The sequence below is a fragment of the Poecile atricapillus genome, chromosome 1, assembly GCF_030490865.1.
Source record: "Poecile atricapillus isolate bPoeAtr1 chromosome 1, bPoeAtr1.hap1, whole genome shotgun sequence".
In the NCBI taxonomy this organism is placed as follows: domain Eukaryota; kingdom Metazoa; phylum Chordata; class Aves; order Passeriformes; family Paridae; genus Poecile; species Poecile atricapillus.
Window position 1 is genome coordinate 25472784 of NC_081249.1, and position 14408 is coordinate 25487191.

Genomic DNA, 14408 nt, shown 5'->3' on the forward strand with positions numbered 1-14408 from the left:
TTCCAAAACGACAATGTGGGTGCAGATTTATTCTGGGGAATTTTATATAATCCATATAATATCATTCGTGCAATGAATCATCATCTTTACTCTTCTTACTTTGTTCTAACCAGATGAGGCAACGAACAATTTTTTATGTAAATACCTATGAGAGTTTTTAGATGCTAAAAGGAATTTGTCAGGAATGTCCCTCCAAGTACAGGGGAAAAACACACCTCGGTGAAGATACGAGTCTTGGAAAAGTGAATTCAAAAGGAAAAGCAGCTCATGTTTTGAATAGCAACTTCCAAAGAAATTAATTGTGACTAATATATTCCTGCTACCGTTCATAATCTCTTGCCGTGTCCTGGGCAGGTGCCCTCCACCCTTTGCAGTAGGTCTGGCCACCTCATTGCACGGTCCCTCGTTCACCCTACAGTTTGTGCTTCTGCAGCTGCCTGCTCCCTGTGTCTGAGGTCTTTCCTTCCCCTGCCGCCTTCTCCTAAATCATATCCTTCAGGTCCCACTGTAGAAAACAGTCTCTGAAACCTCTGAACCTGCAAAGCCCTTCCCTTCCTTCCTTCCCTCCTTCCTTCTCTCCCCCTTCCTTCCTTCCCTCCTCCCTTCCTCCCTTCCTCCCTTCCTCCCTTCCTCCCTTCCTCCCTTCCTCCCTTCCTCCCTTCCTCCCTTCCTCCCTCCCTCCCTTCCTCCCTTCCTCCCTTCCTCCCTTCCTCCCTTCCTCCCTTCCTCCCTTCCTCCCTTCCTCCCTCCCTCCCTCCCTCCCTCCCTCCCTCCCTCCCTCCCTCCCTCCCTCCCTCCTCCCTTCCTTCCCTCCTTCCCTCCTTCCTTCCCTCCTTCCTTCCCTCCTTCCTTCCTTCCTTCCCTCCTTCCTTCCTTCCTTCCTTCCTTCCTTCCTTCCTTCCTTCCTTCCTTCCTTCCTTCCTTCCTTCCTTCCTTCCTTCCTTCCTTCCTTCCTTCCTTCCTTCCTTCCTTCCTTCCTTCCTTCCTTCCTTCCTTCCTTCCTTCCTTCCTTCCTTCCTTCCTTCCTTCCTTCCTTCCTTCCTTCCTTCCTTCCTTCCTTCCTTCCTTCCTTCCTTCCTTCCTTCCTTCCTTCCTTCCTTCCTTCCTTCCTTCCTTCCTTCCTTCCTTCCTTCCTTCCTTCCTTCCTTCCTTCCTTCCTTCCTTCCTTCCTTCCTTCCTTCCTTCCTTCCTTCCTTCTTCAGATTTGGAAGAGTGACAGTAAGTTCAATGAACTAAGAGCCTTGGTTTATCTGCACACACGGCAATCAGACCCTTTCATATTTGTCCTTAATTTCGACTTTCCCAAGCACTGTTCTCATATTCCACTATTTGAAATGTAGGAAGATTTAGCATAATTTGGAGGTCAGATTTCTAAATAAGCCTACTTTAAATAGCAAGCCCACACGGGAGATTGTCAGTATCTTTATTTTGTATACAGTTTACACACTGGCACCGCTTTTTTAAACCCTATATGTGGGTTAAAACTCAATTTTACAACCCCCATTTATATGAGATGTAGGTTTGACATCTGTTTGCCAGAGTGTTTTGCACTTAGCCTAACACCCACTATTAAATGACAAAATTGTGGCAGGCTGTCAAAGCCAGCTGACTGACAGCTGCTCTACTTTACAAAAAAGCCCCATTCAAATATTTGCAGGGTTGAAGCTTTCTGTAACGCTGTCGCCATTCTCCCCGTTATTTAGCATGTAAAATATAAGTCAAAGTTTTAAAGCTGCTTTCCAAAATGTTGCCATTTTTCCATATAAAAAGAGCGAGCGGTGGCTGCTGGCGGGGATCCAGCGCCAAACGCATTGGGTGGATATTTCGCTGGGTCCCCGCGTTCCTCCTATCTGCACAAACCCGATAAAACTGTCATTTAGCAGCGTTTCTTAATATTGCAGCTAATTAGAGCCGGCGTGTTATTGAAGTGAGAGCAAAAATCCACTTAAAAGAGAGGGGAGGGAGGGGGGTGGAAAAGGAAGGGAGGGGAATTTTCCGTGCAGGCAGAGGTACGCAGCCGGGCACGGCTCACAGCGAGACCCCCCCGGGAAAAGGGACGGGCACTGGGGAGGGGACACCGAGGGCATCCCGGCAGTCCCGCAGCGGTCCTCCCCCCCTTTTTGCCCCCACCTCCAGGGGTCCCTCTGGGCAGCTCTGGAAGGACGTGCAAGGGACGGCTTTAGCGGAGGGCGAGCGCTAAGCCTCGGCCGAGATGTCTCCCACTTCTAGCCCCACGGATGAGGATGTAACATTCAATTCAGGTCGTTAATACTCGCCCCTCCGTTGCCCTGTTCCCCCTCCGAGCGCCAATACGAGTCTGTAAAGGACAACGGTGGTTTAAACTTAAAAGCAATCTGCTTTTTATTCCGACATCTCTAATGATTGTATGTGACTGAGCACCTCAAAATAGCTGGCGAGGTAATCCCTGCATGCTAAGGAGTCTTTGCAGCAATTGCTGGGCTTTATCTGAAGCTCGGGTACTTCCCGCAGTTTTTGCGAGACAAGCAAGGCTCTGGCTGACAACCGAATCGGAGGTTAATGTTGGGGGGGGGGGGGGGGGTGTTGTATGTAATTAGTTTATTTTTTGAATGAGGACTAGATCCACCCCCTAATAAAAGGAGACATTCGGCCGTAGGAAGGCAGCTGCCCTCGGTGTCCGTTCCCAGCTCTCTGGCCCCGGCACCTCGCAGGGTTCAGCCCCGGCAGCCACGACCCGCCTGGATGCTACAGCCCGTTCCACCGGCGGCCAAAACCATTTCTGTGTTCCCCTCCTCCCTCCCTCCCCGATGCACATCCTCGGCACAGACGGGCAGGCACACACCCGCACAGTCGGAGCAGAACGGAAAACGGGGCACTCTCAGCTTTACCTGAAAATCTTTAGCTGACTTGTGTCCATTTTAATAACCTCTATCGACTTTCTTTCCTAGAGCGGTTGTCATGTTGGCAGAAAGGGACTGGAAAATAGTGTTTATGGGAGGGAAGAAAAAAAATGCGGGAAGAAAACTAACGGCGCTGTCTAGGAAAGGGGAGGTAATGGCAATGAGCGGTACACGGCGGAGGAAGAGCGGACCCTCCGCAGCGATCCTGAGAGGAGAGGGGAGGTTGACAAAGCCCGGCTCCATCCCGAGGGAAGGCCGGGAGAGGGGGAGAGAGAGAGAGAGGAGGGGGGCTCTGAGCCTCCCTGTGAAGTCCAAGTTTATTGTCAACAAAGGAGAGTCTGGCCGGGCTCGGAGCCTCCGTGGTCCCGAGCTGTCGGAGGCAGAGTACGGCGGGGGGCCGCGGGAGCGGGGTCCCTGCGCGGCCGGGGACCTTCGGGGTACGGCGGGGAGGGCAGGAGCAGGGTCCCGGGGCGGCCGAGGCGGACGCGGTGAGGGTCGGGAGGAAGCGCGGGGGGCCCCGCGGAGCCACACAGGTGCGGGAAGGGGCACCTAAGGTTGGCTCTTGCCTTCCGGGAGGCATCTCTTCCAGAGAAAGGGGCAGGGGACAGTGGCCCAGCAGGAGCGGAGAGGCAGAAATGCAAGGTTAGAGGAGAAAGTGCGTGTGAGAAAAGGAAAGGGGAAGAGAAAGAGGACGAAGGCTCCGAGCTCCACCTCCCCGCTCGGCGCGGCGCTCCAGCTGCTCTCAAACCAACTGCTCAATTCTATTCACTGCCGCGACGGAACAAAAAAGTGGCTATTTATTAGAATACTTGTTTGGTATTGTTCGGTGCCACACAAAAGGCGTTTCATTATATTGGGGTGGGGAGAAAAGCCCCTCTCCTTTTTTTTTTCCTTTCCTTTTTTTTTTTTTCCCCTTTTCTCTCCAGACCGAAACAATAACTTGAAATTGTCTTTAAAGTCTTTTCTATCAATAATAAATTTCATTTTCTTCTCTCTCTCCCTCTCTCCCTCTCTCCCCCTCTCCTGTGCGGTGTGTATGTGTGTGCGTGCGCGTGTGTGTGTGAGGGGGAGAGAGAGAGAGCGAGTGAGCGAGAGAGCGCGAATGGTGAGTGTGCGTGTGTCGCCGGGCACTCGTGGCTCGGGCACAGCCGCCTGGGAGCTGCGGCGAGGGGCGAGGAAGAGACCGCCGGCTCCGTGTCGCGCTGCCCTGCACCTGCGGCCACGGTCGGAGGAAGGTGTGAGCTAGGCTAGAGCAGAGGGGAAAAAAAAAAATCAAACAAACAAAAAAGTAATAATAATAAGGCTGCCCCTTCAGATGATGTGTTGGGAGGAGGCTGGAGCTGGAAGAGCAACTGTAAGTGTGCCTCTAACTTTTGAGGGGGTCTTCACCCTGTCTTGGGAATGGAGGAGGGGAAGCCGGCGAGGGGAGGGCTTCCAAGTTACTTTTGCTTCAAGGAGGGAAGAGCCGGTTGCAGTCACTGGGTTATCGGCTGTGACACGGATTTGGGGGGGTGCGGGTGTGGTGTGACAGCTTTTTGGGCTGCCCCCCTCCGCCTTCTGGGGAAGACGCCTCACTGGGTTTTGAGGCGGGGGAGGAAAGCGGCGGCCGGGCAGGGGCAGGGGGCTGCGGGAGGGCTGGGGCGGGGAGGGCGCCGGGGGCGGCGGCGCTGCCTACCGAGCGCGCAGCGCCCGCTCCGCTTACACGTTCCAAAATTAACATGTCGGTGCGCGGGTGCCATTTAGTGAAAGGTGTCTTGGGCAAAGAATCAATTTCGCTGTGACTGACCGGCGGGCTTGGCTGTATTAATACTGCCAAAAAAAAAAAAGGGAAATCAATAGGCAGAGCAGCCCTCAGCTATTACAACTAATGCCTGCTTAATCTCTCCCCCTGGGAGAGAGCATTCACATGGGCTCCCAGCACTGCTACTGCGGCCGGGCTGAGCCCGGCTCGATCTTCCCAAGGAACGGGAATCCCCTGATTCTGTCCTCTGTAAAAATGACAGCTGCCGGGACCTCTCGACAGGAAGGTTGTGCCCAGCCTCTCGAAGCTAAGTCCCAGCCCGGAGGTTAAGGCTGTCTGGCGTGGTCCCACTCAGGGTCTTACTCTCCCTCCCCAGTCCCAAAGTGGTTGTAGAGTTTTGCTATAAAGTATTGGGATATTAAAAAAGGTGAAATGGATTTTCCCTCTCATAACTGAAGGTGGTATTTGAGGTCGATCAACAGGCAATGCAGCAAGGTTGTACATCTATCGATCAGGGAGGAGGCGCGTTTTGGCTGAATCTCTTTTCAGAAACAGGTGTTTAAGCATGATAGCGGCTCCAGTCAATTAACCCATTAAAACCCCGTTTTATCGCATTGATTCTGCAGGCTGCCATAAAAGGTTATGTTTTGAAAGCCTCTTTGTTAAGAGGGGGAGGGGGGTTTGGATGGATGGATGGATGGATGGATGGATGGATGGATGGATGGATGGATGGATGGGAATAGGGAGAGTGGTTGCAAATTGTCCCCAAACGCACAGTATCGAACAGGCAGTGAGATGCCGAACTACGGTTTCTTCCCACCAAGCCAGGCTGCCCCAGCGTCTCGGCTCGCCCCGTCTTCGCCCGCCGTTCCCGGTCCCGGCTCCATGAAGGGGCAGAACGGGCGCTGAGGGCCCGCGGGGCTGACGCCATCCCCTCCCCGCCGTGGGCCACCCTGTTGCGCGGACCCTGTGGCAAAAATTGACACATCCACCTGGAGAAAGGCATCTCCCGTGAGGGCTGCACTTCCCACCCGGGGAGGAGGGGTCCGGCCGGGGGCGGGGGCTACCGCCCTGCACCGGCTGCGAGCCGGGTCAGGCTGTGGGTGCAGCTGAACTGTAGCCCCAGCTATTTCCAAGCGCTGTTATTCCTAAAACAGGACAGTCTATGAAAAACCTGCCTCCCTCCCCTCCTCGCTCCAGCACCTTTTTCAGGTTTGCCAGTCTATTTGCTAAGGGTGTCAGTGGCGATTTGTTTACTATCCCGCTTTAGATGGATACTAAGGAATCCGTTTAAGGATAGTGTGAAGTAACAGTCAGTGATCTGCTGAAAAACAGATTTTTTAAAAGGCAAATAAAGACAGGGTCCCGACACCGACCAAGTAACCGGGATCTCCCTTTGCTGGGAAAGAAACCGGGTTTTTCTCTTCCCTTCACTGGGGTTTGCTATCCACCTTCCCATGGCCAGAATGCTGCACTGGATGGAGCAAGAGGATCATGTATTTCCTCTGGGTACCTTTAATTTCCAGACCGGGGGCCTGAGATTATTTAGATGTTTCTAGTTTTGCCCTTGTTTGCTGTTTTCCTAGGTAAGCACTGAATGTGCGACCAAAAAGGTTTGAAACCGTGTCAAAGTGATGTTTTAATCTCATTGAAAGGTGTATTAAACGAGAAGATGTAATTTGTGGGGGATGTTTCGATGAAAGGAGAGATTGGAGTGGATGATACTTTCGCTCTCTTGTGAACCTCATGTCATGTTTATATTGAAGCCTGTGTAGCTAATCTAATTTGCAATAACAGGATGGCCTGCAAAAAAGAAGCTTCTCTATTATTTAGGGTTTCTTCTTTCCTCGTTTATTTTTTTACACAAATTCATTCTGACTTGTCCTGAATGATGCTTTTGTAGTTTGAGGATAACTGACGAGTATGCAAACCAGAAATACTACCTTTAGTGTTCTGAGCAACGCGCCACAGACATAACCATCCAGGTTGCCCTGCTGTAAATGGGGTGCCGCATTTGGGCTTGAGAAGCTCTTTTTCTGTGACTGACATTTCAGCAGCGCAATTTTGAAGATTAACTACGTAATAACTCCGCATGTCGTTCAAGTCCGACAGACTCTCCACCCCCGCAGCTCTTCCTTTTCCTTTACAAGTTTACAGTTACAAAGCTAAAGTCTTAAAATATTCTTCTTTTGGTGGAAAGTAAATTGCTGGGTATGTTTTCTGTTAGTGGGTTTGGGTTTGGTTTTGTTGGGTTTTTTTGGGGTTTTTTTTTTTGTTGTTTTTTTTTGTTTTTTTTTTTTTTGTCTAAAGGACCACTCGATAACTCGACTGTAAAAAGTATATGGTCTGGCTATCCTCTTAGGTAGACACCCCAAACTGAGAAATAGGACAGTACAAACATTCATCTCCCGCGAGGTTCTGTGCCATCTTATCAGCACATATTCCCAGCGTGTGCCTTAGTAATAATAATTTTAAAAGAAATTTAAAAATCTAAACAGACTTGAAAAGTACAATTTTGTGTAATGTAAGAAGGTGTATTCAGCCTGTTAATTACAGGGAGTTGTGTCATTGAAATGTTATCAATGACTTGTTCAATTTTACTGTAATTACTAACAAAATTAGACAAGGATGGATCACAATACAGGATATTCCTCTTTCGGAAAAATATTGTGCTGGAAGTCGAGCTGATGCATAACACAAACAAACATTTTACAAAATGCTCCTGCTGGCAAAACTTCGTAAAGACAAGATTCTGTTTTTTCTTCCGACTGGAAACTCCCACCGGGGGAAGGATCTGGGCCATTCCAAGGCTAGGGAGTATGCAGAATGTCCTGCCGGGAAGAGGAGGGAGAAAGAAAAATCTCTGTTTAGGCGCGGTCTGACCGTCCCGCCGTCCCAGCGAGGTGTGCCTCGCCTTTCCCTTGGCAATGCCGGACACCCCCGGCACACCCGCCCGCCCGCCGGGACCCGCTGTCGCCCTGGGGCGGCCGTCGGCTGCTGCGGAGATCAGACGTGCGGGGAGGTCGATACCACTTCTTTTAGGCGCAAAGGAAATATAAAGCTTATTTTCAAAGCCAGTAAAAACTAGAAAAGAAGGAGAGAAAATAGAAAGGCTGGGATATACAAACTCTTCGGAAAAGGGCAATTTATCGACACTGTGGAAAGAGCGGTGATGCAGAATTCCTTTAGAAAAACGGCTTCAGCCGCCCTTTTATCTGGCACAATAAATAAATAAATGGAAGTACCTACATGGAACAGCAGCCTGCCCTCCGGCCGCTTTGATTTTGCCCGGATCAGGCTGGCCCTTAGCACACCCCTGTGCTCCGTGTCGCGCCCCCTGCCCAGCACCCGCGCCCCGCAGGGCGGGCGGCTCCCGGCAGCCGAGCCAAGCCCGCCCGCTTGTGCAGCTGCTCTCATTAGGACTTCAGAAACCTTTCGGTCCCGTCCCGTACCACCCTCAGCGTTCCCCCACCGTGCTCCCGACTTTGCCCAGGGGCACCCCCGCAGGACAATCTCAGTGCCGGTGGCCCTGGTTGTCCCCTTCTCGCGTGTTCCCAGCGTGGGGACGGGCGAGCCGTTGTTTGTTTGGGGTGGAGATAGAGGGAACGCGGCCTGTGAGTCACTGACCCCCGCCCGAGCCGCTCCGGGGAGCCGTGGCGAGGTCCCGGAGCGGGGCCGCTCCTCGGCTCCCGCTGCTATCGCAGCAGTCCGGGCTGTCTGGGAGCGGCGGCCGGGAGCGCCGAGGCGGCGGCAGGACAGCCCTTACTCTCCTCACGCTTCCAGTTGGTTGGCACGGCTCTCCTGGGCGAAGGGGGGAGACATTTCTCATCAGGGAATTTTAGCCCTTTCCTTTCCCCCCCCTCCTTTTCTTTTCCCCCCTTCCCTTTCATTCATAAACCTGGTGGCTATAAACGCAGCTTGAATATTGACGTCTCTTCCCCCAACTGCTCCTCCGTTAACCCAATTACAGAATTCATCAAGAACTGTGTTGAATTATCTCTTTCCATACAGTATCAGCATTAGCCTAATTAAAAGCTATAATGTCTGATATAATGATTAAATCGTTAGCTCTGCTGTAGGGAAGCAATATTTTGTTTTCCCTTCAATTAGAAGCTGATTGAGGTTTTCAGAGCAGGTCAGCTGTGAAATTTGAATTATATGTGTGAGTACCGTTCACAGGGTGAGCCCCTACTCGAAAGCTCCAGAGATTCTCCATACGCTTTTACCCAGCAAGCTGAGAAAAGACAACAAAACACAGAGAGAGCTCGAAGCTGATTTGGGACTGAGGCTGTAGGATGGCACAGAACAGTTGTTAATGCTGTAAAAGAAAGCGGAACTTTATTCAGGCGCTCTTTTCCCAGCCATTCCATCTTGACTAGATAGCAAGCAGGTCGTGTTCAAAGCTGTGATCCCCGAGTCACCAAGGGGCACCGAGGCAGGAAAATGCTTCCCCTCTCTCCTTTGCCGGCCCTTTCTGGTCCCTCCCCGTTTGCTCGCTTTGGCCCAGGTAATGGCACCCCGGTAGCGAGGGAGTGCTTTGCATTTCCCTCTGGCTAGCGGGTTTTGGAGTGAAGTGCCAGAGGAGCTGCAGGCGATCCCACTCTCTGCCAGCCTGACGTTTCAGACAGGGCTGGCGAGGGATCAGGCAGAATCTGTCACGAGCATCTCCCCACGGCATCGCCCCGGCGCGGGCTGGCGCTCGCCCGCCCGGACCCGGGGCGAGGGAGGCACGGCGGCAGCCAGCAGACGGCGATCGCCGCCTGCTCCGGGGCGCCCGGCTCGGCCCCGCCGCCCCGCTGCCGCCTCCTCGCCTGCGGGGGCACAGAGGGCACAGCGCCGGCCGGGCCCCGAGGGGGCGGCCCTCCAGGCACAGCCGGGCTCGGGGAGAGGCACCGCCCGCCCAGGCGGATCCCATCTCGCAGCGCGGAGGTGGGGGAGAGTCGTGGCCGGGGGAGGCACTCGTCACGGCCTGCGAGAAGCCCTCGCCGGTACCTGTCCCCTCCGCGAGCCCAGCGGGCGACAGGGGCTGCGGCCGGACCTTTCGCCCGCCCTGGTCCTGCTCCCAGTGCGGGACCTCCTCTCCGCCTCCCCTTTGACTTCCCTGCAGCGCTTACCTGGCACACACCACACCCCCGGCCGCCCTCACCTATTCCCTTCATCGCCCGACTCCTGGTTCTTCGCAACCCCACTTTTCTGCAGCGGAAAGTCCAAGGCCCTCTCATCTCCGGGCGCAGCCCTGGCCTGCACTACCCCAGCCCCGCAGCCCTGTCAAAGGACGCTCGCAAAAGTGCTTGACTGCGTTCCTTGCCCCGTGAATCTGCACTACCTTTACCACGGAAGAAAAGCCCCTGGCTGTCCCTTCGAACTGGTTTTTACACCTTCCTGCCGCCCGTTCAGTCGATAGACTCCCCTGGCCGAAGGTGAGCGGGGTGCACCTGGCCAGAGGCAAGAGGGACTCACGGCAGCAGCATATCCTCGCTCCCCGCTCTCTGCCCGTGTTTCCCCCCTCCACCGTGTCCCTGGTAGTTTGGCTGCTTTAGGGGAGGGAAGGGGCATTCTCTGTTTATTTAGTGGGGATCAGGGGAAAGAGGGTAAACCCCACACCAGAAAAAAGTCCTGGAGGGGGCAGGCCCCGGGACAGTATGGATTAGCAGCTGCCTCTGCACCAGGGAAGGGAAAGTTCAGCCTCGGGCACAGTTTCCCTGAACCCGAGCGAGAGGGAAGCTGGTGTGTATCCCCAGTTCTCAGGGATAAGGGTGTGTTCCCACAGGGTCCACTGGCTGGCAGGATGAATAGGACTCATCTGGAAAATAGTGCCCCACAATGATTCCACCCATTTATTTGTCAGGGTACCTTTAGGTGGCTTTCTATCAAATTTCAGGGAAAAATACCACTTGGGCCTTGGGTGAATAATTCTCAAGCCATGCCATCTTATCTCGCAGTTTTTACTCTTCATATCTTCATTTGACCATCCAAGAGGAAATGCACCCTTCTGCAGTTACCTTCTCCCTCCTCCCCCTCCCCTCCTGTCCCAACCAGTTATATTTTTTGATATGTTATTTAGCAATCACAAGGGTCTCCCTTATTTTGCCATGGCTATGGCAATTTGAGGAACTGGAGAAGCTGGTGAAGCGCGGGTCTGTTCTTGCACCACTTCCCCTGCCCTCTTTGCACCCTTAGGGCTTACTGGGAGACCTCCCAAAATCATCGGCACCCGAGTTAACAGCATCACACAGACTGAGCTCAAAGGCTGGAAGCAGGCTGAGCCTTCAGCCATCAGAAATGGAGAGGCACTTTTCTCTCCCCAGCAAACCCAGATTATCATGACGAGTCATTGGAAATGGGGGGGGGAGGAGAAAAAAAAAAAAAAAGTCTGGTCCTAGCACAGTGTCTAAGACCGGTGCTTTGTGCACAGTGCATATTCCTCCTGCAGAAAACTTCTGGTGGTAATAACAGTAATTGGGGGAGTTGCAGCGTGATTCCAACCTTGGATGGCCACTAGGATCAGGAAAATTAACACGGACTGTGAAAAGAGCAGGCACGCTGTGTGTGCCTTTCTCCACCTGGCAAAAGATGATGGGGTGGCCGTTTGTACATGCGTGGGCATTTGTGCGACAGACTTGCCATTCCTATGGCTGCAATTAAAGACTGCAGCATGAATTTCCATGTGGACCATTTTCTCACCCCTGTAAAATAACTATAATGTCACAGGACAGCCAGAGCACAAAGGCAGTCTTTTAATATTTTCAAGGGGAAAAAAAAATCATACACCTGTACTTACTATATACAAAGATAACATGTTTCCGTGTACCTTCTTTAGTCGCAGGTGCTTTTAACTCCCCTAGGACTAAGTGAAAAACGATTGCGTCCAGCCTCTTCCGCATGCCTGGGCCTGGGAGCAGTTTTAACACCGGGGAGAGACGTCTGAGGGGGCTCCGGAGAAATCTCCAGAACGAAGTCCCGCGGAAAAAGCGTGTTTATGTGCCGTTTGCACTGCTGCGGTAGCGGGGCGAAAAGCCTGGGGCGTCTCAGCCCCCCTAAATACTGCTCGACGGTCGTCTAAGTGAGGGGTGTGCCCGGCCGGACGGGGCGGCCGGCGGCTCCAGGCTCCGTGCGGCGATGCCCGGCAAGGGCTGAGGGGTGGCCGGGGTCTGAGGGGTGGCCGGGGTCTGAGGGGTGTCCCCGCCTCGGGAGCGCCGTCGGGGACCGCGGGCGGGACGCGGCTCCCCCGCCCCCCCCCCCCCCCCTCCACGAGCGCGGCGCGCCCCGGTGCACGTCACCGCTCAGCGCGCGCCATATGCAAATCAGCGCCCGCCGGCGCGCCCCCATTGGCCGCCGCCAGGCGATTTAAGGCGGGCTCGGGGCGCGCCGTATGGCTGCGGCGCCGCTCGCCCGCGCGCCCGGCGGCTCCTCCTCCTGTGCCGGCCCCGGCCCGGCCCCGGCCCGGCCCGGCCCGCCCGGGCCGCGGGAGGGAGACCACCGCCAGCAAATTGCTGTGCCGCCGCGCCCCGGCCGCCGGGCTCGGCGCGTGTTTTGGTTGGGCTCCTTCCCCCACCCCCTCCCTCCCCCGATCCTCCTCCTGCAATTTTTTTTTTTTTTTTCAGTTAACGTTGAAATACTTTTTTTTTTTTTTTTTCCGCCTCCTTTTCGCGTGGCGGTGGGTTCTCCTCTCTTCTGCTCCATTCACCTGCGATCAGCGGATGCAAGTCACACACGCTCCCTCCCCTCCCTCCCTCTCTCTCTCTCCAAGTTAGCAGCAAAGAACAAAAAAAAATAGCTCCGTTAAGGATAAGAGCGGGAGCGGAGGGGTGTGCGCGCGTCTGCCGGGGAGCGCCGGCGAGCGGAGGACACCGCCGACGGCTCCGCACACTCCTCCCGCCGCGCCAAGTGAAGCAGCAAGTTTGCCGTGCACCTGTTTGAGCAGCTCGAACCCCCGTCGCCGCCGAGCCCCGAAAGTGATTAGCGAGAGGGAGAAAGTTTTTCGCCGGCAGGGTCGCCGATCGCTGTCCTCGCGGTTTTCTTCTCCTCCTCTTTTTTTTTTTTTTTTTTTTTTTTTTTTTTTTTTTTTTTCCGCACGGCGGTCGCTACCTAGATACAAACGGGTTTCGCCTCGCTCGCTCCCCGTCCTCCCGGGCTCCTCTATGTTTGATTCATTTTTCACGTCTGGCACCGGTGGAAAATAAAAAAGCTATTTGAATGTACAGCATGATGATGGAGACGGACTTGCACTCCCCTGGCGGAGCCCAGGCCCCCACGAACCTCTCGGGGCAGACCGGAGCGGGAGGCGGCGGAGGCGGCGGCGGCGGCGGCGGCGGGGGGAACAAAGCGAACCAGGACCGGGTCAAGAGACCCATGAACGCCTTCATGGTGTGGTCGCGGGGCCAGCGGCGGAAGATGGCCCAGGAGAACCCCAAAATGCACAACTCGGAGATCAGCAAGCGCCTGGGGGCCGAGTGGAAAGTCATGTCGGAGGCCGAGAAGAGACCGTTCATCGACGAGGCGAAGCGGCTGCGGGCGCTGCACATGAAGGAGCACCCGGATTATAAATACCGACCACGGCGGAAGACCAAGACCCTGCTCAAGAAGGACAAGTACTCGCTGGCCGGGGGGCTGCTGAGCGCCGGTTCGGCCGGGGGAGGCCCGGCAGGCGTCGGCGTGGGCATGGGCGTCGGCGTCAGCCCGGGCGGCGTCGGGCAGCGGCTGGAGAGCCCGGGCGGCACGGCCAGCGGCGGCTACGCGCACATGAACGGCTGGGCCAACGGCGCCTACCCGGGCTCGGTGGCGGCGGCGGCGGCGGCAGCGGCGATGATGCAGGAGGCGCAGCTCGCCTACAGCCAGCACCCGGGCAGCGGGGGGCACCCGCACCACCCGCACCCACATCACCCGCACCACCCGCACAACCCGCAGCCCATGCACCGCTACGACATGGGTGCCCTGCAGTACAGCCCCATCTCCAACTCGCAGGGCTACATGAGCGCCTCGCCCTCGGGCTACGGCGCCCTGCCCTACGGCTCCCAGCCCCATCAGAACTCGGCGGCGGCAGCGGCGGCAGCGGCAGCGGCGGCGGCCGCCTCATCGGGTGCGCTGGGCGCCCTGGGCTCGCTGGTGAAGTCGGAGCCCAGCGTGAGCCCGCCCGTCACCTCGCACTCGCGGGCCCCGTGCCCCGGGGACCTGCGGGAGATGATCAGCATGTACTTACCGGCCGGGGAAGGTGGGGATCCGGCGGCCGCTGCCGCCCAGAGCCGGCTCCACTCCCTGCCCCAGCACTACCAGAGCGCCAGCACGGGGGTGAACGGCACCGTTCCCTTGACGCATATCTGAGTCCCCGCCGGCACCGGAGCGCCGGAGGCAGGCACGGGCGCGGGCACCGGCTCGGCCACCGGCCCCGGGCCGGCCCGCAGGACTGCGCGCCCCGCCGCTGCCGCCGCACGCTCAGCCCCGGCCGCCTGCCCGAGCCCCGGCCCCGCGCCGCTCCTGCCCCGCTCCCAGGTTCCCCCCTCTTATTTTTGCCTCTCGCGCCCCTTCCCTCCCGCCCTCCCCCGCCTCTCTCTCTTTTTTTTTTTCTTTCTTCCTTCCTTTTTGTACAGAAATGTTTTGATGTTCTTGTAATAATAATAATAAATAATAATAATAATAACGAGAGAGAAAAAAGGTAACGGTTGCTTTACTTACCTTTTTTTTTTAGAAGGACTAGTTTATGAAACTAATTTTAGACTGAACTTCTGTGTTTTATCGAGACTTTTTGTACAGTATTTATCATTCACCCAAGAGACATAAAGCGTTTATTT

General features: G+C 55.3%; 1 protein-coding gene across 2 annotated transcripts; it reads left to right on the forward strand.

Annotated features, from left to right (window-relative positions):
* Positions 1 to 12816: 12816 nt before the first annotated feature.
* On the forward strand, positions 12817 to 14076 carry SOX1 (SRY-box transcription factor 1). 2 transcript variants are annotated; one of them, XM_058849208.1, is made up of 2 exons: positions 12949 to 13609; positions 13664 to 14076. In XM_058849208.1, exons 1-2 carry the CDS (start codon positions 12973 to 12975, stop codon positions 13939 to 13941), a joined length of 915 nt encoding a protein of 304 aa, XP_058705191.1. In that variant the 5' UTR covers positions 12949 to 12972; the 3' UTR covers positions 13942 to 14076. The 2 variants fall into 2 exon arrangements, with proteins under 2 accessions (XP_058705183.1, XP_058705191.1); XM_058849200.1 differs by having other exon boundaries at positions 12817 to 14076.
* Positions 14077 to 14408: the final 332 nt, after the last annotated feature.